The sequence below is a fragment of the Oncorhynchus tshawytscha genome, linkage group LG18 (genome assembly GCF_018296145.1).
Source record: "Oncorhynchus tshawytscha isolate Ot180627B linkage group LG18, Otsh_v2.0, whole genome shotgun sequence".
NCBI classification, from domain to species: domain Eukaryota; kingdom Metazoa; phylum Chordata; class Actinopteri; order Salmoniformes; family Salmonidae; genus Oncorhynchus; species Oncorhynchus tshawytscha.
The window spans coordinates 28,615,946-28,643,120 of NC_056446.1; the positions used below are offsets into that span (position 1 = coordinate 28,615,946).

The following is a 27,175-nucleotide window of genomic DNA, read 5'->3' on the forward strand; positions in this document are numbered from 1 at the left end:
TCGACGTGCGCCTGAGCAAGGCACTAAACCCTAATTGCTCCAGGGTCGTCATTGATAGAACCAGGCCGTGACCCCACTCTGCCTAGGGAGAGTGGGATATGCACAAAAACATATTTCAAATTCATCACATGCTTGTGAATACAAACATGCACATATGTGCTTATTTGTCCTATTTCACACATCAAATTATTATTAGCTTGCTAAGCCACCTGGATGCATGACTCAACAACTAGCATAACATTTAGTTTAGTTTAAAACTATATCCTTCTTACGATCCCTTATAACACATGTATTAAGCTTTGTTCTTCTTTAACTTATATTGTTATTATGTTCTTTGTCACATGTTTCTCTCAGAGTCAGTATCATGGTGTGTGTGCATATGACACCGAACATACCATTTCAAAATCATGGGCATTAATATGGAGTTGGTCCCTCCTTTGCAGCTATAACAGCCTCCACTCTTCTGAGAAGGCTTTCCACTAGATGTTGGAACATTGTTGCAGGGGAATTACTTCCATTCAGCCACAAGAGCATTAGTGAGGGAGGGCACTGATGTTGTGTGATTAGGCCTGGCTCGCAGTCGGTGTTCCAATTCATCCCAAAGGTGTTCGATGGGGTTGAGGTCAGTGCTCTGTGCAGGACAGTCAAGTTCCTCCACACTGATCTCGACAAACCATTTCTGTATGGACCTCGCTTTGTGCACGGGGGCATTGTCATTATGAAACAGGAAAGCGCCTTCCCCAAACTGTTGCCATAAAGTTGGAAGCACAGAATTGTCTACAATGTCATTGTATGTTGTAGCGTTAAGATTTCCCTTCACTGGAACTAAGGGGCCTATCCCGATCCATGAAAAACAGCCCCAGACCATTATTCCTCCTCCACCAAACTTTAGTTGGCACTATGCATTCGGGTAGGTAGTGTTCTCCTGACATCCGCCAAACCCACATTCATCTGTCGGACTGCCAGATGGTGAAGCGTGATTCATCACTCCAGAGAATGCATTTCCACTGCCCCAGTCCAATGGTGGCAAGCTTTATACCACTCCAGCCGACACTTGGCATTGCGCATGGTGATCTTAGGCTTTTGTGAGGCTGCTCGGCCGTGGAAACCCATTTCATGAGGATCCTGACGAACAGTTCTTGTGCTGACGTTGCTTCCAGAGCCCGTTTGAAACTTGGTTTGAGTGTTGCATCCGAGAACAGACGATTTTTAAGCGCTACGCGTTTCAGCACTCGGCGGTCCCGTTCTGTGAGCTTGTGTGGCCTACCACTTTGTGGCTTAGAGGTTGTTGCTCCTAGACATTTCCACTTCACAATAACAGCACTTACAGTTGACCGGGGCAGCTCTAGCAGGGCAAACATTTGACGAACTGACTTGTTAGAAAGGTGGCATCCTATGATGGTGCAACGTTGAAAGTCACTGAGCTCTTCAGTAAGACCATTCTACTGCCTATGTTTGTCTATGGAGATTACACCTGTCAGCAATGGGTGTGGCTGAAATAGCTGAATCCACTCATTTGAAGGGTTGTTGCTGTGTTTTGGCCAGTGAGAGGCTTTGAAGCTACCGATAGGCCTTACTGGCACTCCCCAGAAGGAGCAGTCCTCCATAGGAATTAATTGAATTCTACAGTATTTCAATTAAATGTTTCAAGGACAAAATGACATGTATTTTTGTTGTTGTGGTGGGGGAAGGTAACATTAGAACTTTTTTTTAAAAGTACACTTTAAGGAAAATGTTTTATACGTTTATATTTTTTCTTTGTATGTTTAGCTCACATAATTTAAAAGTATGCATTTAAGGTTTCTGTAATAGAATAAACGTGGCAAAAACAAATGTAGATATTCATAATAAAGCGCCCCCTGTCAGTGATCTAGTGTATATTTAAATCATTGGTTACAACCCAGCCTGGAAAACGCCCTCTATTCACCTTGCATGCTAACAACAACGCTCTCATTTGCTGTATGATTTTGAGATGTTGGAACTGGGCCATGATGGTTTCTAAAGCGCAATGGCAAAATGTATTACAGTTCTGTAGTGGTATTTTGCAGTGACTTTTTCCAACTTAAAATGCATGCCGCCTATAGCGAGTGCTAAACACTGGCCGCGCATTCTGCAAGATTGTCTTTTCAACTATTTAAAAGTAAATGCTTCAGCCCACACTTCTATGCAAAAGACAAATTGTTGTTCAATATTTTGTTTCAGGACATGATTGTGTTTCTATCTCCTGCCTTTGGGCGGCAGGTAGCCTAGTGGTTAGAGTGTTGGACTAGCAACTGTAAGGTTGCAAGATCAAATCCCTGAGCTGGATTTGATCTTCTGTCATTCTGCCCCTGAACAAGGCAGGTAACCCACTGTTCCTAGGCCATCATTGAAAATAAGAAAGAGTTCTTAACTGACTTGCCTAGTTAAATAAAGGTCAAATAAAATAAAAATAGGCTCTGAGATGAATTAGGCTATGATTTTGTGCTCCTACCACACAGCAATACTAGCCTATACTGTCAAAAGGCTACCGGTTTATTGACTTTCGCGCATACTTGGCTATTGAATGAGCAATGGATAAATAGTAGCCTAATATTTGTTGTGCAGCTGGAATAACCCAGTCATGTCAGAAAATGAGAGTGCTGCAAAATAAACACATTAGGTTACATGCTGCTATGCGATCTCCTAACCAACCACAAATGCATCTGTTTTATCATGCTTTACCATGTTTTGAAGTTTTTGTTAGCCTACCATAGTTATACTTCCTGTGCATCAAACACTTCAAATTCCCCGTAAGAACAATATTTGCTTGCAATACAACTGATCAACTACCATAAATTGTGTACGAGTGGTCTGAGCTGTACCTTGAGGTATGCACACTTTTGGGTGCGCATGCACCTTTGATAAATGAGGCCCCAGGACTCTTCACAGATTCAAAAAACCCCCCCAAAAAACAGTATTGACAGAACACAATGTTAGAGATATCGGCAATTGCTTCAGTAAGCGTCTGAAGAATATAAGCACACAAAGTGGTGACTGCACAAGCTTCTGAAGATGAGGTATACAGTGCATTCGGAAAGTATTCAGACCCCTATACTTTTTCCACATTTTGTTATATTACAGATTTATTCTAAAATGGATTAAATATTTTTCCTCCCCTCTTCAATTTAAACACAATACCTCATAATGACAAAGAAAAAACAAGTTTGTAGACATTTTTGCAAATGTATACACTACCGTTCAAAAGTTAGTGGTCACTTAGAAATGTCCTTGTGTTTGAAATGTAAAAAAGTGTAAATTTAAAATAACATTAAATTGATCAGAAATATAGTGTAGACATTGTTAATGTTGTAAATGACTAGCGTAGCTGGAAACGGCATAGATGTACAGAGGCCCATTATCAGCAACAATCACTCCTGTGTTCCAATTGCACGTTGTGTTAGATTAGCTAAGTTTATAATTTTAAAAGGCTAATTGATCATTACAAAAAGCCTTTTGCAATTATTAGCACGGCTGAAAACTGTTGTTCTGATTAAAGAAGCAATAAAACTGGCTTTCTTTAGACTAGTTGAGTATCTGGAGCATCAACATTTGTGGGTTCGATTACAGGCTCAAAATGGCCAGAAACAAGAACATTTCTGAAACTCGTCAGTCTATTCTTGTTCTGAGAAATTAAGGCTATTCCATGCGATAAATTGCCAAGAAACTGAAGATCTCGTACAACGCTGTGCACTACTCCCTTCACAGAACAGCGCAAACTGCCTCTAACCAGAATAGAAAGAGTGGGAGGCCCCGGTGCACAACTGAGCAAGAGGACATGTACATTAGTGTCTACTTTGAGAAACAGACGCTTCACAAGTCCTCAACTAGCAGCTTCATCAAATCATACCCGCAAAACACCAATCTCAACGTCAACAGTGAAGAGGCGACTCCGGGATGTTGGCCTTCTAGGCAGAGTTGCAAAGAAAAAGCCATATCGCAGACTGGCCAATAAAAATAAAATATTTAGATGGGCAGAATAACACAGATTGGAAAAAGTGCTATGGTCAGACAAATCTAAGTTCGAGGTGTTTGGATCACAAAGAAGAACATTTGTGAGATGCAGAAAAATGAAAAGATGCTGGAGGAGTGCTTGACGCCATCTGTCAAGCATGGTGGAGGCAATGTGATGGTCTGGTGGGGGCTTTGGTGGTGGTAAAGTGGAAGATTTGTACAGGGTAAAAGAGCCTTCCTTCTTCAAGCTCTATCACTCAATTTTGCAACTCCATGCCATACCCTGTGAACGGCACTTAATTTGAGCCAATTTCCTCCAACAACAGGACAATGACCCTAAGCACAGCTCTAAACTATGCAAGAACTATTTAGGTAAGAAGCAGTCCGTTGGTATTCTGTCTATAATGGAGTGGCCAGCACAGTCACCGGATCTCAACCCTATTGAGCTGTTGTGGGAGCAGCTTGACCGTATGGTACATAAGTGCCTATCAAGCCAATCCAATTTGTGGGAGGTGCTTCAGGAAGCATGGGGTGAAATCTCTTCAGATTACCTCAAAAAATTGACAACTAGAATGCTAAAGGTCTGCAAGGTTGAAATTGCTGCAAATGGAGGATTCTTTGAAGTAAGCAAAGTTTGAAGAACACTATTTAAATTACAAATCTTTATTTATAACCTTGTCAACATTTTTACTATATTTCCTATTATTTTGCAACTAATTACATGCATGCTTTTCATGGAAAACAAGGACATTTCTAAGTGACCAACTTTTGAACGGTAGTGTGTATATAAAAAAAACAAATATTACATTTACATAAGTATTCAGACCCTTTACTCAGTTCTTTGTTGAAGCACTTTTGCAAGCGATTACAGCCTCGAGTCTTCTTGGGTATGATGCTACAAGCTTAGCACACTTGTATTTGGGGAGTTTCTCCCATTCTTCTCTTCTGATCCTCTCAAGCTCTGTCAGGTTTGATGAGGAGCGTCTCTGCACAGCTATTTTCAGGTCTCCAGAGATGTTTGATTGGGTTCAAGTCCGGGCTCTGGCTGGGCCACTCAAGGACATTCAGAGACTTGTCCCGAAGCCACTTCTGCGTTGTTGGCTGTGTGCTTAGACATCAGTAGTAGCCTACAGTCCATCGACAACACCCAGCTACCTGGAAAGTTAAAGGCCTGGTGTCTGCAGTTTGGTCTCCTACCCCGGGTGTTGTGGCCCTTAGCACTGTATGAGGTTCCAATCTCAACAGTGGAGAAGATGGAAAGAGGAGTCACAGGCTACTTAAAGAAGTGGCTCGGAGTTCCACGATGCCTTACCACCATAGGCCTCTATGGAGATGGTGTCCTCAAGCTGCCCCTCACCAGTCTAACAGAGGAATTCAAGTGTGCAAAAACCAGGCTCCAGATGACACTGAATGAATCTCGAGACCCAGTGGTGAGCAACAACGCGCCGACCTTGGCAACTGGGCGAAAATGGAGGCCAGGAAAAGCAGTCCAGGAGGCAACAGCAGCCCTCAGGCATGCTGACATTGAGGGTCATGTTCAGCAAGGGAGAAGAGGGATTGGGCTAACTAGCCGTGCTGCTTGGAGTAAGGCCACTGCACCCAAGCGGCGGAAGATGGTAGTGCAGGAAGTACGCCATCAGGAGGAGGCTGCAAGGTGGGCCAAGGCAGTCTCTCTTGCCAAACAGGGACAGTGGACTCGATGGGACAGTGTGGAGAAGAGGAAGATCAGCTGGAAGGATCTGTGGGCCATGGAAGCGAGGCGGTTGAGCTTTTCCATCAGAGCAACATATGACGTCCTTCCAACACCAGTTAATCTTCACCAATGGTATGGTGAAGATCCGGACTGTGCCCTCTGTTCCATGCCAGCCAACCTCAGGCACATTCTCACAGGGTGTAAAACAAGCCTCACCCAAGGACGCTACACTTGGCGTCACAACCAAGTCCTTAAAAACCTTGCGTCCGCCCTGGAGGACAAGCGAGCTGCCACCAACTCCCTACCACCCACAGCAGCATCACACTCCTTACGGACAAACTTTGTCCGCGAAGGGGCTAAACCACCGAAGAGCGGCTCTACACCATTAGAGCGAGACCAGCTGTGCTTGGCCCGCGACTGGAAAATGCTAGCTGACATTGGCCGGCAACTTGTGTTTCCTCCGGAGATCGCAACCACCACCCTAAGACCTGACATGGTGCTCTGGTCCCGTTCGCTCAATAAGGTCTTCATCATTGAGCTCACAGTACCCTGGGAGGACTCAGTAGATGAGGCTTATGAGCGAAAACATCTGCGCTATGCTGATCTAGCTGCCGAAGCACGGCATCATGGCTGGAACACAGAAGTCCGACCAGTGGAGGTGGGCTGCAGAGGTTTTGTGGCAACATCTACAACCAGACTGCTTAGAGACCTGGGAATTAAGGGCCAGAGCCAGCGTTCGGCAATCAAAGCTGTATCGGAGGCGGCAGAAGGCAGCAGTCAGTGGCTCTGGATGAAGAGGAAAGACCCCAGCTGGGCCCCGAAGTAAGAGGGCCAGGAGGTATGCGGTCAACAATGCTTGACTCAGGGAGGAGGACGCCCCTGCCATGCATAGTCCCATGGGATGTTGGCTATCAACAACAAGGCAACTCCTATGACTAATTGGGAATGGGACGCAAGCGTAGGATTGATCACCCTGTCGCTGGCCGCCTTTGGGGAGGGTGTATAGTGTGAAAGGCCAAAACACCCTAGGAACCAAAGGTACACTACTGACGATGCGCTCCCCAAATTTCACCACGCTCACTGTTCATTAACTCTTGGAAGTGCTTGCACAAAGGATAGTAACATCTCATCCTGTGTTCTTGGAATCTTAGGGTTGTTGTCCTTCACCCCAGTCTGAGGTCCTGAGCGCTCTAGAGCAGGTTTTCATCAAGGATGTCTCTGTACTTAGCTCTGTTCATCTTTCCCTCGATCCTGACTAGTCTTCCAGTCCCTGCCACTGAAAAACATCCCCACAGCATGATGTTGCCACCACTATGCTTCACCGTAGGGATGGTGCCAGTTTTCCTCCAGACGTGACACTTGCATTCAGGCCAAAGAGTTCAATCTTGGTTTCATCAGACCAGATAATCTTGTTTCTCATGGTCTGAGTCTTTAGGTGCCTTTTGGCAATCTCCAAGTGGGCTGTCATGTGCCTTCTACTGAGGAGTGGCATCCGTCTGGCTTCTCTACCATAAAGACCTGATTGGTGGAGTGCTGCAGAGATGGTTGCCCTTACTTCCAAAAGGCACCTAAAGGAATTTCAGACCATTCAGAAACAATATTGAACTATTTGGTTGGAATGCCAAGTGTCACGTCTGGAGGAAACCTGGCACCATCCCTACGGTGAAGCATGGTGGTGGTGGCATCATGCTGTGGGGATGTTTTTCAGCGGCAGGGACTGATTTACTAATCAGGATCAAGGGAAAGATGAACGAAGCGAAGTACAGAGATCCTTGATGAAAACCTGCTCAGGACCTCAGAACGGGGTGAAGGTTCACCTTCCAACAGGACAATGACACAAAGCACACAGCCAAGACAACGCAGAAGTGGCTTCGGGACAAGTCTCTGAATGTCCTTCAGTGGCCAAGCCAGAGCCCGGACTTGAACCCGATCTAACATATCTGGAGAGACCTGAAAATAGATGTGCAGCGACGCTCCCCATCCAACCTGGAAATAGCTGTGCAGCGACGCTCCCCATCCAACCTGACAGAGTTTGAGAGGATCTGCAAAGAAGAATGGGAGAAACTCTCCAAATACAGGTGTGCCAAGCTTGCAGCGTCATACCCAAGAAGACTCGAGGCTGTAATCACTGCCAAAGGTGTTTCAACAAAGTACTGAGTAAAGGGTCTGAAAACGTACGTTTTTTTTATTTTTAATAAATGAGCAAAAAATGCTAAACCTGTTTTTGCTATGTCATTATGGGGTATTGTGTGTAGATTGATTAAATTGCTTTTTTTTCCCATCAATTTTAGAATAGGGTTGTAACGTAACAAAATGTGGAAAAAGTCAAGGGGTCTGAATACTTTCCGGATGCACTGTGTGTATGATATGTGTGTAATATATGTATCTCAATAGCCATCACATCCACAGCTGTTACGGATGTTACAGATATCAACATGCTGAAAAAGGATACTGACAATGAAAAGGTAGTAACCAATTATAGACCATATATAACCTTGACGAAAGTTAGCTTCACAGAGAACATTTCAAGATCTGATGTAAGGTGCATGTTTTACCCCAAAATATCATACAAATGTTTTGTAACATCGCCTGTCCCAGTCACCTGCTATCTTTATAAGACTGTAGACTGCACAAACAAACTCAAGACACTTCAATTTGGTTTGTATTGCTTCATTAACATCTCATCTTCATAACTAACACTGGGGGACAGCTGTGAGTGGAAAAACAAGCTATTTGAGCCCATTCTAATAGCCTTGGACACCTACTCTGTAATGGTTAAAATTTAGTAAAAATCGTCCTTTTCAAATAAAGCCTGAACTCCAACATATACTGTAGACCTAAAGCATAATTAAATCCTGAACTCCAACATATACTGTAGACCTTAAGGATAATTAAAGCCTGAACTCCAACATATACTGTAGACCTTAAGGATAATTAAAGCCTGAACTCCAACATATACTGTAGACCTTAAGGATAATTAAAGCCTGAACTCCAACATATACTGTAGACCTTAAGGATAATTAAAGCCTGAACTCCAACATATACTGTAGACCTTAAGCATAATTATGGGATTTACTAACTTTAATGTGCATGTGTAAAAGACGTCACACTTCTTGCTTAGTCAGTACCGCTTCCTCCTGATTCGGCTCACAACGAGGCTCGGACCCAGGACCCCTGCCTTGCTAGCACACGTGGCCACCCTCCTGAAGCATGTTACCAGTCGGCGCCACGCAAAAAGCTAGCTATTTGTTGGCGCAGGTGGCGACACTTGGGCTGAGGAATACGTTTCACATCCCCATGAGCTACACATGCTCAGGTTGACTTTTACACAAAACCGCCCTTCTACAGATGTTCCCCTCACACAGTAGAGCCCATCTCTCACAGGTCTAGATTAAGTTTGGGGTGCAACATCATTACAACAAGTCCCGTCAGACCTGTATGGAGGACAGGAGAATGGGAAGTATTTGTCATTCTAAACTAAAGGGTGTCACTGACTGTGATAAAACTCCCCTGGAAACAACAGCACAGAAATGTTCCCTTGCCATTAGGTGGGGAAGATGGTACAGCATGGAAGTGTCATCAGATAAATGGTTTGGGAAATTACCACTTTGTATTAGTCACTCTGCTCTTTCTCTCCTTCCTGCTACATATTACCATAGCTGAAAAACAATTCCATGACTTTGTTGTTTGTGAACAGCCCACGGATAGAGTTTGATTAATATATCACCTTAAAACAGTGTAGTTTAAATCTAGTCAATGCAAGGATTTTTGGTTCTATGTTTTTGTTTTAATATTATTAAAGTGATTTTTTTGTCTCCATTTTGCAGGATTATAAGGCTTTGGGTGAACAGATAAAGTTACTCTTTGACGTCCTGGTTTATTGCCGATTAGACATTAATCTCTGGGGTAGAGGGTACTGTAGTTGGCTATAGTATATAAAAGTTATTCAGTCACTAGCTGTAGTTTTGTAGGGAAGCAGCCGGTAGCCTAGTGGTTAAGGTGAAAAATCAAATAACCCTAATTTGCTCCAGGGGTGCAGTACTACTATGACTGACCCTGTAAAACAACACATTTCACTGCATCTATCTGTGTATGTGACAATAGGATATTTGTTCTTGTTTGCATCATGTTTAATTTGGTTGTGTCACAGAGGTGTCATCAGCCTATAATGCAGTGGACTCCTGATAGGCTACTGGCTTGGGACTGTTGTGACGTGCAGTGTGAAACTGAAAAACGGTGGTGCGTTTAGCTTAGCTGAAGTGACTACTGATTGTGCCCTCAGTTATTGACATATCAATGAAATATGTCAAATTGTCAGTCATATGAATGGCTGTGTAAAATGTTTATGAACTGGTTATTATTATCCATGTATGGCTGCTGTGTGATTTAAAGTGAAATGTTTAACTTGTATATAGGACAGATGTTGCACATATCGAGATGGCTCTATCTATAGAAATGGCATACAGAAACAATCAGTCAGTTGTCTCAGTTGAAGCCTTCAAGTCATCTGATAATTTACATTCTGTTCAGTCTGCAGCCCAAATCCTTTTCCTCAACCGATTTTCTGACCGAAATGATGCAATTGACAGACATTCAACTACGTTTTCTTTAACAAAGATTGCCGTGGCTTCAATATGGATAGTCTGGAAACAGCCTACATCTGAAAGAGCGACGATTGGTGGTCGCGTGGCCAGATGTCTCGGCCTTGAAATCACACATTTTTCACCTTAATGCACATGGTGTTGTGGGGGATTTAAAATCGTATAGGGTTAATCTTAATAGTGTTCAACAGCTTCCTCTACTTGTCTCCTCTCCTTAATCTCGATAGTCTAAAGGAGCTTCCTCTCATTCATCTGCTTATATCTGAAAACCCATACCAAGGAAAAGCAATATGGTGGATACCCACTGGGGATTTGCTTTCAGCTGTCCAGTTCCTTCATATCTGTGCTGCTGAAGGAAAGGAGACAATGAGAGGAAGCAACTCCAGACTATTGAGAATGGCTGCGTATGCATTATTACATTGTAATCAACTGACACCTACACAAAACTAGGACCTGATCACTATAATTTATCATATTAATTTGCCCGTTATTACACGGAGTGTAGAGGCCCGCATATTATTAATGCGCTCGATTCATTTCCTCTGCAATATGACTGAGTGGTGTTTGCATGTACCCATAATACAGCAATAGATACTGTAATAAAGCGATTAATAAAACCGGTAATAGCGGTAGCCTAATGCACATGAAGCAGCGTATGCCTGGTCCAAAGGTTCAATCATTTGGACCCTATACTAGTGAGAGGCTTTGTAATATATTGATTGAAATTATAATTATTTCCATATCCAATTAACTGTTTAGGCACGCTAAGAAATCAATTAGGCCAATGAAATGGAGGGTTATTACTTGAAAAGCATTCTCATTTTATTCCACCACAGGCAATGAGAATGAACTGGTGTTTCCCTGCATGTTTTACATTCTCTTGGGTGTACATTACAATGTTGTGATAGCTGTACACACCAGAAGACGTGTGGAAATATAGCTAGTGGTTTACTCAATGTGGTCTGGTCACGACAAAATGACAGGGTGAGGCTGGCGTTGAGGGCGGACAACATCGCTCCATAGCCGGTGCAATTAACCGAGTTGAATCAAGTTAATCCGAGCCACTTCGCAGGGGGACGCATATTCGACAAATATTTTGGGTTTTAGTCTTGAAATTAACCGCCAGGCCTTTTCGCTATTGGAAGACTGGGATGTCAGCGAGGCTTGTCTGTATAGCAATTGGTTAAAATGAAGTTTTCTGCAAATCCGTGAAGCCGAACCAGGAAGAGCAAAGCACATCGCGCAGGCAGCCACCGTCCTCTCTCTCTCCACTCCCCAGCTCTCCCCCAGTCAGTACAGAGATCAGTTCAGCCATCACACCAGTCCAGCACTATTTCGACGCTTCTCCAGGCATAGTATGACGGAGTCGTCGGAGTGTGTAAGTTAATATCTCTCAAATATTTCTTCCGTAACGATTTTCGAGTGCCGAGTGTTGAAGTTGCGTTCGGAGCCCGTCCAAAAAGGAGTGCAGAACCTATTTTCGCTTCGGAGAACGAAACCCCTTCTGCCATGCAAAATCGATAGCTGTAGCTTGCTAGCATACGATATCCTTGGGGTTTCAGACTAAGTAGTGGTATAATAGCTAATTATTTCGATGTTATTTTCATAAATAACATGGAAAAAGTGTTTGTGGCACCATTATTTTGGCTGCGGTTTGTGTTCGGGTCGCCCATAGATAGCAGTTACTTCAGATGGCAGGCTACTCACAGACGTCTAGCGAGCGAGGCGCAGCCTGCCTACTGTAACGTTATGTCGGCCCCGATGTCCTCAAGTAGGCTATAGGACGTTGTGTATGTTTGAGCAAGTCAAATAGGTCACCAGGGCGAAACTCAGGTGTTATATGTGGCGCTTGAATCGATTTAGATGAACTGTAGATTAGACCCTCTGAAAACCATTTCATGACAAACAAGCCGACGCCTCGTGTTTATTGTTTTTGTTCGGGCATCGAAAGTGTTCAAAATACCCCCCTGTATCAGTTCAAAACACCTTACCCTGTGGGTTATTTTGGGGAAGTTCTGGGTCCCCTTGTCATTGCCCCCATATCTCACACGGTGTTAAGGTGTAATTACATAGATTAATGTCAGCGTGAATGCCTGGTTATGGAAATAATTGTGTGTAAATGTGGAGTAGCTTGCACTGAGAAATGGTAGGCAAAATAGATACATACTTATTAGGTGTCTGTATAGACTGTAGGCTAGGCAACACAGGACATGACTGTTTGTTTTCTAACTTGTTTACCGAATGAAACCAGAGGCAGTGGGCTCTACAGTCATGTAACAATTATTTCATACAAATAATATGTAATTGCCTAATTGGTTTCTGCTGATTTTAGAATGTTTGCTGAAATGTAATGTCTGCTGGATTAGAATGTCTGGTGAATTTCATTGAATGTTTAAAATGCCCAGATGTGTCAGATTGTCTTCATGCATATGGAAATCTCCCCGACCTCTCACGTACTCGATAACGGTCCAATCATGTTTAGACTATTTTCATCTCTTCAATATTGTTTGCTTTGAGTGCGTCGGCATGCGCTTCAATCCTTTTATTAAGTATTGTTTAGCATCTCCGCATTTTTTCATTTTTACAGAGAATCAGAAATTCTAGAACGTTCTTTCAGAAGAAGCATATGGAATAGACTACATTGTGGAAAGTTTACTGCTTCTTGGTAGTAAATGAAAAAGAAACCCACCAGGAGCAACATTTTCTCAAGCGGGTGTAAAGTGCAGTTCGACACAATTATACATGATCGTGCTGTGGAAGGGTCAATGATCTCTGCTGAAGATGTAAAGTGAATTTCAAGGAATCTCTTTTTTATGACTACTTAAGGCCAAATTGATATCATTCGCAGCTCAGCATAAATAGATTAGTCATATTTTGACACACACCTCTATTTTTATGATTTATTGGATTATTTCGTAGATTAGTATTGATGTTATTGACTAAAATATACATTTGTGAATTAAAAGGTAGTGCTGTGACAGTCATGGAATTTTGGATGACTGTAAAATGGCCAGCCATTGGTCTCGGCAGTGGTCTCGGTCATAACCGTTTTGAATCGCATTGGTTATCTATATTTTTTTTAATGAACACATTTAAAAAATAAATTAAAAAGTGTCGTGACTGCATGTACTGCCATAGAAATATAATGAATAGAACAGGAATCCTCATTCAAATGAATGATGGCATAATGGGTGGCGGCCATTGCGAGTGTTCCCAGTTTAAGCAGGATTTAAAAAAAAAATGTTTATTATTTTTTTAGCCTTTATCTAACTAGGCAAGTCAGTTATGAACAAATTCTTATTTTCAATGATGGCCTAGGAACAGTGGGTTTGCCTGTTCAAGGGCAGAATGACAGATTTTTACCTTGTCAGCTCAGAGGTTTGAGCTTGCAACCTTCCGGTTACTAGTCCAACACTCTAACCACTAGGCTACCCTGCCGCCCCAATATGGGCTGTGATCTGTTGATTCAGCTCAATTGGCATAAAAAAATACATTCCATTGCATGAGCTACATCAGTTAATTTAAATGAACATTCTACATTATGGCGGCAAGTAGCCTAGTGGTTAGAGTGTTGGGCCAGTAACCGAAAGGTTGCTAGATCGATTCCCTGAGCTGACAAAGTAAAAGTCTGTTGTTCTGTCCCTGAACAAGGCAGTAAACCCACTGTTCCTAGGCTGTCATTGTAAATAATAATTTGTTCCTAACTGACTTGCCTAGTTAAATAAAGGTTACACACACACTGACCAAAGTTATTTTGTTGGCATGTATGTATCTCCCCATTACCAGTAAAATATAATCGGAACCTATTTTTCATTTACTTGCTGTTTCATTGTTAATTTGTTCAGTTGTTTCATTCTCATTCTCAAGGATTTCATCATACATGTCAAGCAGTGAAGTTTCAACTCTGTCTGTCCGTGGCCTCTCTTCCTCGGAGCTTCACTGTCACTGTGTCCGTTTCCATCTTGTCCAGCTGTGTCTAACATTTCACGTAAACCCTGTTTCTTGTCTGTATCGAAGTAGCGGTCCTTGTACCTAGCATCGACCATGGTGGAGACACAGTATAGAGGCTCAGAGAAAATGGCCCTAGGTGTGTGTTCATGTTTCCAAGTTTCAAACATGTTCTCAAGTGCCATTTGAAATGGAAGCAGTGATATGAGAACCGGCACATTCTTGAGCATGCAATACGGCTTTCCTCAGTACAAATTCCTTGTTGACCCACTGTGCTGTCAGACAGCATGCTCATGGGGCTGACATCGTTGGTCCAAATGTCAGTCGTGAAGCTAATAGCAGTGACGCCCATAGCAAGTAGCTCATGGATGTGTGTCAACAATACTGTGTAACTCCGGTAGGGCAACATCTGAAAAAGAGTGCCTTCTTGGTCGACAAAAGCCAACATCATCCACAACAGAGAACGGTTGATTGTCAAGGGCAATGAATTCCATTATCTTGGCGTTAATGGATTTCACCTTTTGAGTTGTCTCGCTGAAATGTTCTTACTCTTTCAAATGACTGCTCGACTTGAACTTGTTTAGTTGTTGGACGTGTGCACTTAGTATTTTTCTGCTTTTGTTCTGTGTAACGCTGTATTTTTTGTGGCGTCATTACGTCATCTACCTACGTTATATAGGTATGCCCGTCATCTACCTACGTTATATAGGTATGCACGTCATCTACCTACGTTATATAGGTATGCCCGTCATCTACCTACGTTATATAGGTATGCACGTCATCTACCTACGTTATATAGGTATGCACGTCATCTACCTACGTTATATAGGTATGCACGTCATCTACCTACGTTATATAGGTATGCACGTCATCTACCTACGTTATATAGGTATGCACGTCATCCACCTACGTTATATAGGTAGCACGTCATCTACCTACGTTATATAGGTATGCACGTCATCTACCTACGTTATATAGGTATGCACATCATCTACCTACGTTATATAGGTATGCACGTCATCTACCTACGTTATATAGGTATGCACGTCATCTACCTACGTTATATAGGTATGCACGTCATCTACCTACGTTATATAGGTATGCACGTCATCTACCTACGTTATATAGGTATGCACGTCATCTACCTACGTTATATAGGTATGCACGTCATCTACCTACGTTATATAGGTATGCACGTCATCTACCTACGTTATATAGGTATGCACGTCAGCTTTGACATCAGTTTTGGACATCAGCGCTAAACTAGACATCATGCCGATGTTGGCATTTTAGTTAATATCGTCCGATTCCGATATACTCACCGATATATATTGTGCATACCTACAAATTATAGGGTATTTAATTGTGTTGCTCATAATGTAGACATAATGACTACTTTCAGCTTCAGTATAATATTCCAAACACTTAAGACAGCGTCAATAACCATCAATTGCCATACTGTTGGATGTTAAGAATAATGGCTGTTTGGATTCTTCGTAAAGCACATTGCATTTTATTCATCCCTTTTCGTGAGTTTCCTTATAAAAAATAATACTCCTGATTCTACCAGACTATTGATTGATACATATGATCATTTTTGACTTCAAGTGAAGGTAATGGATAAGATGGTAGAATTCATTTTTGGCAACTTTTGAATACACAGTTCATTCTGTGAGAAATGTCTTGTGGATATAGATACCCACCTTCTTTGTGGTATGTGGCTCCTGTTGGCATGGTTTAATTTCGGCCCCTAAGCCCTTCCCCTAGGGCCCCTACCACTTCACTGTAAGAAATGGATAGCAGAGAATGAGTAATCAGTATACAGTGCATTCGAAAAGTATCAGACCACTTTTTATTAGTTTTGTTATGTTACAGCCTTATTCTAAAATGGATTAAATCGTTTTCCCCCAACATCAATCTACATGCAATACCCAATAATGACAAAGCAAAAACAGGATTTTTAGGAATGTTTGCATATTCATAAAAACTTAAACTGAAATATCACATTTACATAAGTCTTCAGACCCTTTGTTGAAGAACCTTTTGGCAGCGATTACAGCCTCAAATCTTGTATGACGCTACAAGATTTGGCACACCTGTATTTGGGGAGTTTCTCACATTCTTCTCTGCAGATCCTCTCAAGTTCTGTCAGGTTGGATGGGGAGCGTCGCTTCACAGATATTTTCAGGTCTCTCCAGAGATGTTAGATCTGGTTCAAGTCCAGTTTCTGGCTTGGCCACTCAAGGACATTGAGACTTGTCCCGAAGCCACTCCTGTGTTGTCTTGGCTGTGTGCTTAGGGTCGGTGTCCGGTTGGAAGGTGAACCTTTGCCCCATTCTGAAGTCCTGAGCGCTCTGGAGCAGGTTTTCATCAAGGATCTCTCTGTACTTTGCTCTGTTTTTTTTCCCTCGATCCTGACAAGTCTCACAGTCCCTGCCCCTGAAAAACATCCCCACAGCTTGATGTAGCCACCACCATGCTTCACCGTAGGGATGATGCCAGGTTTCCTCTAGACGTGACGCTTGGCATTCAGGCCAAAGAGTTCAATATTGGTTTCATCAGACTAGAGAATCTTGATTCTCATGGTCTGAGTCCTTTAGGTGCTTTTTGGCAAACTCCAAGTGGGCTGTCATGTGCCTTTTACTGAGGAGTGGCTTCTGTCTAACCACTCTACCATAAAGGCCTTATTGGTGGAGTGCTGCAGAGATGCTTCTCCCATATCCACAGAGGAACTCTGGAGCTCTATCAGAGTGACCATTTGGGTTCTTGGTCATCTCACGGACCAATGCCCTTCTAACCGATTTCTCAGTTTTGCCCGGGCGGCCAGCTCTAGGAAGAGTCTTGGTGGTTCCAAACTTCTTCCCTTTAAGAATGATGGAGGCCAGTGTGTTCTTGGGGACCTTCAATGCGGCAGACATGTTTTGGTACCCTTCCCCAGATCTGTGCCTTAACACAATCCTGTCCCAGAGCTCTACGGACAATTCCTTCGACCTCATGGCTTAGTTTTTGCTCTGACATGCACTGTCAACTGTGAGACCTTACATAGATAGGTGTGTGTGTGTCTTTCCAAATCATGTCCAGTCAATTGTGTTTACCACGGGTGGACTTCAATCAAGTTGTAGAAACATCTCAAGGATTATCAATGGAAACAGGATGTAACTGATCCCAATTTCGAGTCTCATAGCAAAGGGTCGGAATAATTATGTGGATAAGGTCTTTTCTAAAAACCTGTTTTCACTTTGTCATTATGGGGTATTTTGTTTTAGATTGATGATCAAAACAATTAATTAAATCCATTTTAGGATAAGTCTGTAATGTAACAAAATGTGGAAAAAGTGAAGGGGTCTGAATACTTTCCCAAATACACTGTAATGATTTTCCATCTAGCTCTTCAAGACCCTTAGCTCCATAAGTGGAGCTTCTATAGGGCTTTCATCTGTCCAGTCTTTTCAAATGGGTAGGAGGAGGGCTAGGATAAGGGACTAGAGATCAAAATGGAACTGGGCAGTACTTTTATATCAGTGAAAACTTCAAGTATATGTGTATACAGAATAGATGTGGAAGGGTTTATGCCAGTGGTCGCCAACCGGTCAATCAACTAGGAATGCCTTGAAAATGGCGTTGCCGTTAGGTGCACTTGATTCAGAAGCCTTGTGCACCAGGTAAGCAAAGTTTTCCCATTTTGAACCATTTCATTTGTCTGAAAAGACCAACTCTGGCTACCTGGTGGACCGGGAAATCTGTGGCTAAATCGAGGCTTACTGCACTGGCCAATCGGATAGTTCAAAACCCGCTCCTACAGCGCTTCCCTGACCCCTGCCACAGCAAAGTTTGATTCTGGCCTACGTGAGATCGAATAACTTTTAAAACCATGACTAGAGAGTGACTGTCAAAGAGTAAAGCAAAGAGCTGCTGTCCGACTGGGGAAAAATGGCTTTGAATGGTCATCCAACTCAGAATTCTATTTTTCTAGACCTCCGACTTTCCGACCTGAGGATCACTGACATCATGATTTGAGTTCCCAGTAGTCCTGTTCAGTACCATGACCATTAGGTGCAGGTATCATCAGTCCAGTAAAAATAAAATAAAAAAGGGAATTATTGCAGTTTATGCTCAGCTGTGCCTAGGGCTGTGGTGGTCACACAGTTTCTTCAGCCGGTGATTGTCAAGCAAATAACTGTCGGTCTCACAGTAATTGACCGTTAACTAACATAAACACATTTAGCATCTCCTGGCTTCCACACAGCCTGCAAGCCATTTTAAAAAGTCTAATAAATCCATGTAATATGGCCTACACCTTCACAATAAGTACATTATTTATTTTAGACATGTCTAAAGAAGCATGATATGAAGAAAATGTAGTCTATTTCAGAAGAAAACAATAGCGTATTCTTAGTTGTCCTGATGTGGCTATGCAAAATGGCTGTGGGCTACACTAGTTCATCTAGCAGACAAGATGTGCTTATAATTTTGTGGTATTATTTTATAGTATGAAGAATACAATTGAACAAAGCTGAATTAAAATCTAAATATTTTCTCCAAACGATTGGAAGGACTGCGCACATGCGGCTATTCTGCGTTGAGCGGTTAACAAAAAAATAAGTACTCCTATTTGCTCAATTTAGAGTTATTAATGTAACTTTAGTTGTTCTACAAACATTGGGCTATATGTTTTGATTTTTAATACATTGTCAGGGTTGGGTAGGTTACTTTATAAATGTAATCCGTTACAGTTACTATTTACCTGTCCAAAATTGTAATCAGTAACGTAACTTTTGGATAACCCAAACTCAGTAACGTAAACTAATTACATTCAGTTACTTTTAGATTACTTTCCCCTTAAGAGGCATTAGATGAAGACAAAAATGGATGTTACCAATTGAACAACATCTATTGCAGGATAAATCAATGTTAAACTTTACATAGCTGGCCATATGGATGTTAAATTTGACTTTATGGGTTGGTTATGTATACTTCTTCTAACCCATCGCTTTCTGCTACATATAATAATACAATTAAATTGTATCTTTACATTAAAACCCAAAGTATCAGAATTCCAGTTATTCCAATAAATGTTATACACCTTGATCTTCAAGAATAGGATTTGAAAGTATGGAAGTATAGACTAGCCAAATGGTTTTACCTGAGTGTAACCCCAAAATGAATGATTTCTTAGCCAGCCCTACTCTGTTGTTTATGATTTAGTTGTCATGGAGGACTGATTGGGCTCATTGATTTGAGTTAAAATGAAAATTAAATGCTGCTCTCATTGAATGGCTTTGAGCACTATTGAAAAGTGATATTTACATGTGAAAAATGAATGCCATATGCTGCATTTGCTATGGGCCTATTGTTTACCTTTTTGTTGGTGGCACTTTGATATCTTGATAATATACAGATATTTAAAGGGCAAATCTACGTATGAAATAATAACAAAAGGGCCTTACTGCCTCTGTTTTGGTAAAAAGCTGAGGGCTGGGCCTGGAGAAATATAACCACTCAGATTAATAGACAGCTATGGATGCAAGGACTTACCATCACTGATATCAATTATAGTTTTAACCATGTTATAAGGTTACAGTTTTTTTTTTTTATGTTTACAAACATTGGAGATAAACAAGTGGGACAGTTGAATGAAGCTCATGAGGCATTTATACAGTTGAAGTCGGAAGTTTACATACACTTAGGTTGGAGTCATTAAAACTCGTTTTTCAACCACTCCACAAATTTCTTGTTAACAAACCTATAGTTTTGGCAAGTTGTTTAGGACATCTATTTTGTGCATGGTGCAAGTAATTTTTCCAACAATTGTTTACAGACAGATTATTTCACTCATAATTCACTGTATCACAATTCCAGTGGGTCAGAAGTTTACATACACTAAGTTGATTGTGCCTTTAAACAGCTTGGAAAATTCCAGAAAATGCTGTCATGGCTTTAAAAGCTTCTGATAGGCTAATTGACATAATTTGAGTCAATTGGAGGTGTACCTGTGGATATATTTCAAGGCCTACCTTCAAACTCAGTGCCTCTTTTCTTGACATTATGGGAAAATCAAAAGAAATCAGCTAAGACCTCAGAAAAAATATTGTAGACCTCCACAAGTCTGGTTCATCCTTGGGAGCAATTTCCAAATCCCTGAAGGTACCACGTTCATCTGTACAAACAATAGTACGCAAGTATAAACACCATGGGACCACGCAGCCGTCATACCGCTTAGGAAGGAGACGCCTTCTGTCACCTAGAGATGAGCGTACTTTGGTGCGAAAAGTGCAAATCAATCCCAGAACAACAGCAAAGGACCTTGAGAAGATGCGGGTGGAAACAGGTACAAAAGTATCTATATCCACAGTAAAACGAGTCCTATAGCGACATAACCTGAAAGGCCGCTCAGCGAGGAAGAAGACACTGCTCCAAAACCGTCATAAGAACGCCAGACTACGGTTTGCAACTGCATATAGGGACAAAGATGGTACTTTTTGGAGAAATGTCCTCTAGTCTGATGAAACAAAAATAGAACTGTTTGCCAATAATGTTTGGAGGAAAAAGGGGGATGCTTGCAAGCCGAAGAACACATGAATATAATATATGTGTGACATTTGTTTTGATTTAGAATAGACCATCATGCACCTGTCTCGAAACAGAGGCAGGGGAAAAATACATGTCATCTATGCACTTAAATGGCGAATGGAGGACGCTTTTCCCTGTGGTATATTTTCATGCCAGCCAGGTAGGATATACTCCCGTTGTAAATATAAGCAATGTGCTTAGTATTAGGAGAGTTGAGAAATAGACAGTAGGTCTAGCCTATAGAAAGATGATGGGATCCTCGTCTTTTTATTAGCAGCCATCACTCCGTTTTCTCCTGCAATTGCATAGCCTATAGAAATGTTGTGCAACATGAACTCATGGGCTCTCATGAAGTGTTTGATTAGATTATCCAATATGTTTGCATTGATGTTAGTGATTAGTGAGAAAATAGAATGCTGAGTACCAGGCAGTTAGCATGTTTGGTAGGTTACTAATGACCAGCAGCACTATCAGAGCTTGGAGAAGCCTAATTACCGTCACTAAATGGTCATGTATAATTTGACTGCCTTCATGACTCGTGACCGCTGGTGTGGCGGTAATACAGTCACCGCAACAGCGCGAGCTGTGCCTCGGAAGTGCTACACCAAATGATATATTTTGTAATCAAAGCTCAAGTTTTGGAATATAATATGGTCGAGAAGAACAATATTGGCAGGCCAGTTACAGAACTGTTTTTTTTAGGTTAATGGTATGTTCTTTAAGTCTGGTTTAAAAACAAATTGTGCGGTAGATCTCGGCACTGGTTTAGGTGATAAACTAGGGATTAAAGAGATACCAGGGTTGTATTCTTCAGGACACAGTGTAGCAAAACGGAAACGATGAGAAATACGAAAAGAAACCATCTTTTTTTTATTGGACAAATTCAGATAGTCCCTCCCTGCTTGTCTGTTTCCTTCCGTTTGGTGCCTAATGAATACGTCCCGGGCCATATTACCCTGTTTTTAGGAGTGACATTAACAGTGCGTCTCTCCTCCCCAGGCCTAGTGGTGCAGCATGTGATGACCCACGCCCAGAACAAAGGTTCTCTTAGCCAGAGTCGTAGCACAGTGACGCAGGAACACTGCCCCGATAGGCCACATGGTGAGACCATGGGCGGGGCCTGGCCTGAGCGCACGCTGCGATTCGGCAGGACCATGAAGAAGGGCGGAACTAAGCGAGGAAGGGGCGGGGTTAAAGAGATGATGGACAGGAGGGAGAAGACTCCGGAGCGGAATAGGAGGCGGAGCAGGAAATCTTATCCCTTACGAGGAAGGGGAGGTGCTCCAGAGGAGGAGGGACTTAGCTGTCACGTTTTGCTCACCCGACTGGAGAAGGACATCCAGGAGCAGGAGGACACCAGTGAGAGGGGGAATGATTCGCCAACTCAACCGTCCATCAAACCTGAATCCCGGAGCAAGAAACTGAACAAAGGAAAAGACAAAGCCAAGGGGAAAGTCCTGGCAAAGAAGATGATACCAAAAACTAAATCAAAAAGCACCAGTGATGAGCAGGGGTCACCATTTCCAGAGCCGCGTAAGCGACGGCTAGCTTCTCTCAACGCTGAGGCCGTGAACAGTCTGCTGTTGGAGAGACCTAACGAGACCCAGCCGGCTTCTAAACAGGCCAGGAGACAGCAGGATGAGCCTACCAGCGGTGAGTCGTTCCTGGGGACAGATGCAGCCAGGCGCGGGGTGACCGGCAGTCCTAATGCTCCAAGAGCCAGCAGCAAGGCCTCCGCATCGCACAAGCCTGACCCGTGCCAAAGCTCCAGGAAGACTAAGAAGGTCTCCAAGAAACCGGCCAAACCAGACAGAAGACAGAAGAAAGAGATGATGACTTTACAAATGTTACACACCCCTGCTCCCCGACGGCTAGCTGGACTCAACGCTGCCGCGCTGCTAAAGTTAACGAGCACCTCGGCGACTAGCAAACAGCGAGTGAAAACGACATCAACGACTACGACGATGGACTGCAAGGCTACGAGCACCGCATCAGTTGACGTGAAGCAGAAGCAACTGCAACGGCGACCGAATTTTAAAACGTGCAGCCGCCAGCCTAAGCAGAAGGGAAGGCAGTTGATTCCAGAAGAGGTAGGCTGTTCTGCCTGCAAGAAGTCCAACTTCAAGAAGCCCAAAGTGGAGTGGGAGTCTGGCGGTTGCACCCACCGGCTAACCAAACCAGGCTACCAGTCGCGCAGCATGCTAGCCTACCCATTGAAACCCGTCGTCAAAGAGGAGCAGGTGGAGGCAGAGCTGAGCCCATACTACTGCTGTCCCCCGGAGGGCTCTGTGGAGTACTGCCATCGCCTGGCCTTGTTCCTGGGTCAGCAGGCCTACGCCGACTCTGAAGAACGACCTTTAAACTCTGCCCTAACCTCTGTGAAACGGGAGTGCCTAGTGACGTCACCCTCCCATCCCCACTCCCACGCAGCCCTGACCCTCAGCCCCCACCCCTGCCTCTGCACCGCCGACCCCGCCTGCTTCTCCAGCTACTACGTCCACATCGCCCATCCTACACACCCTGGAGCTCCGTCAGCCAACCTCAGCTCGCGACCTCTGAACTTTGGCGCCTCGACACTGTGTCCCGGCAGGGTGTCTGGCTCCAAGCTGCTGGGTCCTCCGGTGTCCCATTCCTCGACGCTGGCCCATCCTGCCTTCTGTGGCTCAGTGGGCACTCCCTGCTACAGCGAGGCCTGTCGGGTCAGCGGCTACACATACAGAGCCATGCAGCCGGTCAACAGCAGGGGTTGCTCTTTCTCCACAGGCTGCTCCGGGTGTACACACAGCATCAAGACCGGTAAGAGGAGGACACATGGAATGTAGGCCTACTGACTAGGCCTCTATATGCTGATTTAAAAAGTACTGGTAGTTTGGAATTATGTAGTGCATGTACTGTAAATATAATTTATAAGGGAATTTTAACTCATTGAGCACACACTCAAAGGCACATCCATTGTTTATGCTTCTCAGATTGCAAATGAGGATGTGTTATTATCACCTGTGTGTTCTCGCCATTTGGCGTGATCATGACTGAATTATGTTTATTTTCTTACAAGAGGAAGACATCTTTGTCTCTCTGTCCCAGACATTGAGTACATTGCAGTAAACAAACAGTATCTACAGGGAATCAGAGAAAAGCATGACATAGGACTCGAGTTAGGCCTATGTAGCATAACATCTAGTGAGGCCTATGTAGCATAATATCTAGTGAGGCCTATGTAGCATAACATCTAGTGAGGCCTATGTAGCATGACATCTAGTGAGGCCTATGCAGCATTTTTTATGGAGTAAACACTAGTCTATTCTTCCTCCCTTCGCTCTCTCTCCAGAGGGTTACTCCTCCCCCCAGGGTGACCACAACCCCTCCCTTCTGGTTTCTCCCTCACTCCCCGTCTCAGGCTGTCCCCTCCCTACCACCCCGTCCTCCACCCAGGCCAAGCCCCGTCTCCTCACCCCCCTGTCTGACCGCAGTGTGCCCCAGGCCAGGCTGAAGCTGGCCAGGGAGTGCCCTCAGGGCTCCAAGCCCCCTAACGGCTCTCTGTCCATGGGGAGAACCAGGCTGTCCCAGAAACAGCCAGCTCCGACACACAACCTATCTCCCGCCAAGCAGAAGCGGGTCAGCCACCGACGGGCCACCAACGGGTGGCTGCCTGTAGGAGTGCCCACAGAGAAAGAAGTGTTCATTGCGGTATGTGGGATCAAGTTTGTGTGTGTTGAGGTACTGAGAGTTTACTTCCCTCATTCTACCATGGTAACCTAACCATCCCTAGCTTTCAATTGGCTCATTGTTGTTAATGAGAATGTGTTCCGAGACCTTTCTGATAGAATACTGCTGATGTCGCCAGTGACTGGAGAATAAAGATAAGTGTGTTTTGACTGTGTGTGTGTATCAGGGGGAGGACGAGACGGCCTTACGGCAGTGTTATGAAGGAGTACAGAGAGACGGCGAAGTGATACGTGTCCGAGACACAGTGCTGCTGCGCGCCGGTCCCCGGAAGAAGTCCCTGCCCTACGTCGCCAAGATATCAGCACTATGGGAGGACCCCAAATCTGGTGAGAGAGACAGCAGGATGTCTGAACCTGTTGTTGGGGTATAATAATTGTGTGTCTCAGGGTTTCCGGCGTGGTAGGGAAGATTGAATATTTTTTAAACACTGTTCTAAACAACGTACCTGATAGCGGTCCCATAAGTAACAGAGATGAACATCTCTGTTAGAAACTTAGAAAGAGGGGGAATCTAAAGATGCAGCAGGATGGGTTGCAAATATGACTAGGGGTTTGTGCCTTTGGCTTCTGGGCAAGAAAATAAATTCTATACAGAATACTTCTCCAGAAAGCATGACTTAGCCACAGAGGAATTGGGAATCATTAGGTTATTTAAATAAATAGCTGTGGATTGTTTCAAATCACAAACTCGTAGGCCTATGCCTATTTGGGAATGGCCTGCACGCTTCAATTACCATTTGAGAAATAAAAATAGTAGCTCTTTAATTGTGCACCAAAACGGTTTTTAACACGCGATTGCATTTAGAATTGTTGCGCAATGAATGGGCTTGTAAAAGCCCAAGTTTTACTCCAGTAGCACCCAGCTGAGGCTCTGCAGGAGAAATCCTGTTCAGAATAGGCTCTGTATGCTGTGCGCGTGTGATAGTTGTGTTGAATGAATAAGATACATGATGACTAACCAAAATAAACACAGGCCAATTTAATTCCAATACATTATGCAAATTAAACTATAGACCGATAAGCATGACGGTCAAATTAATTTACATCGACTGGTATTTCCATAAATTTAAATTTAAAAAAAAATCAATGGGAATTTGTTTTCTTCTACCAGCCATTTTGGCCTGCAACAGTTTTATTTATCAGTTAAAAATTTTTGGGGTGCCAAAAAACGTCTATTTCCGGCTAAGGGAATCCCTGGTGTGTGTGTCTGTGTGCTGTGAATGGTTGTTTATGTCTGAAATGCTGCTTATGTCTGGCTGGTTAAAGACCTGGCTGGTCCTTTGATCCTCTGTAGTTGTTTCACTGTCTGCTGTGTGTGCACGTGGGTGTGAGTGTTTGTTTGTGTTTGTGCACGTGCGAATGCGTGTCTGCCTGTCTGGTGTTTTGACCGTGTGGGTGTGTGTCTCCTCAGGAGAGCTGATGATGAGCCTGTTCTGGTACTATCGACCTGAACACACACAGGGAGTCCGAGACCCCAGCATGCACTGTGAGGTGAGGACAACTCTCTGACTCCACAGAACAACTCGGGATAACTCTACTCTACTCAACTCTGACTGCATCTCAGTAGTCTAAAGAGGCCTCCCCTTGTCTCCTCTCTTCGTCTCCTTTCCTTCCTCTCAGTAGTATAGAGGCCTCTCCTTGTCTCCTTTCTTCATCTCCTTTCCTTAATTTCAATAGTCTAGAGCCCTCTCCTTGTCTCCTTTCCTTCATCTGCACTGATGTGTGCTGACATAACTGGTGGAAGCAGGTTTCCAGTAGGCTTCCACCATATTGCTTTCACCTGTCTTCTGTTTCTTCATCAGTGCAGATGCAAGAGATGAGAAGAAGAATGAGATTCCGTGCCTCTCATCCATCTTGTCTCTGTACCCTTTTTGATTGTGTGGTGATTGATATTTCTATGTCTGTTTCTCTCTTTTCAGAATGAGATTTTTGCATCTCGGCATCAAGACGAGAACAGTGTGGCCTGCATCGAAGACCGATGCTATGTTCTCCCATTAGCGCAGTACTGTCGGTAAGAAACAAAATATATATATATATATATATACACACAGACACACACACACACACACTGAGAAAGACTGTATATCCATCATTAACACACACCATTGGACAGTTGAAGTCGGAAGTTTACATACACTTAGGTTGGAGTCATTAACACTTATTTTTCAACAACTCCACAAATTTTGTTAACGTCATTTAGGACATCTACTTTGTGTATGACAGAAGTAATTTTTCCATCAATTGTTTACAGACGGATTATTTCACTTATAATTCACTGCATCACAATTCCAGTGGGTCAGAAGTTTACATACACTAAGTTGACAATGCCTTTAAACAGCTTGTAAAATTTCAGAAAATGATGTCATGGCTTTAGAAGCTTCTGATTGACATAATTTGAGTCAATTGGAGGTGCACCTGTGGATGTATTTCAAGGCCTACCTTCAAATTCAGTGCCTCTTTGCTTGACATTATGGGAAAACCTAAATAAATCAGCCAAGACCTCCACAAGTCTGTAGAGTACAAGGACCTTGTAGACCTCCACAAGTCTGGTTCATCCTTGGGAGCAATTTCCAAACGCCTGAAGGTACCACGTTCATCTGTACAAACAATAGTATGCAAGTATAAAACCATGGGACCACGGAGCCATTATACCGCACAGGAAGAAG

The 27,175-nt window shown here is 43.3% G+C and overlaps 1 protein-coding gene across 2 annotated transcripts in view; it reads left to right on the forward strand.

The window, feature by feature from the left end:
• Positions 1-27,175, forward strand: part of LOC112217825 (bromo adjacent homology domain-containing 1 protein) — a 34,914-nt gene that overhangs the window by 885 nt on the left and 6,854 nt on the right. Inside the window, exons 1-6 of one of the 2 annotated variants that reach the window (XM_024378392.2) lie at positions 11,269-11,644; positions 21,784-23,580; positions 24,113-24,471; positions 24,677-24,836; positions 25,921-26,000; positions 26,429-26,520. In XM_024378392.2, the coding sequence (XP_024234160.1) occupies positions 21,804-23,580; positions 24,113-24,471; positions 24,677-24,836; positions 25,921-26,000; positions 26,429-26,520 (2,468 nt within the window). In that variant the 5' untranslated portion in view covers positions 11,269-11,644; positions 21,784-21,803. Of the gene's footprint in view, positions 1-11,268; positions 11,645-21,783; positions 23,581-24,112; positions 24,472-24,676; positions 24,837-25,920; positions 26,001-26,428; positions 26,521-27,175 lie in introns of those variants that run through there. The other variant, XM_024378393.2, reaches the window with a different exon arrangement.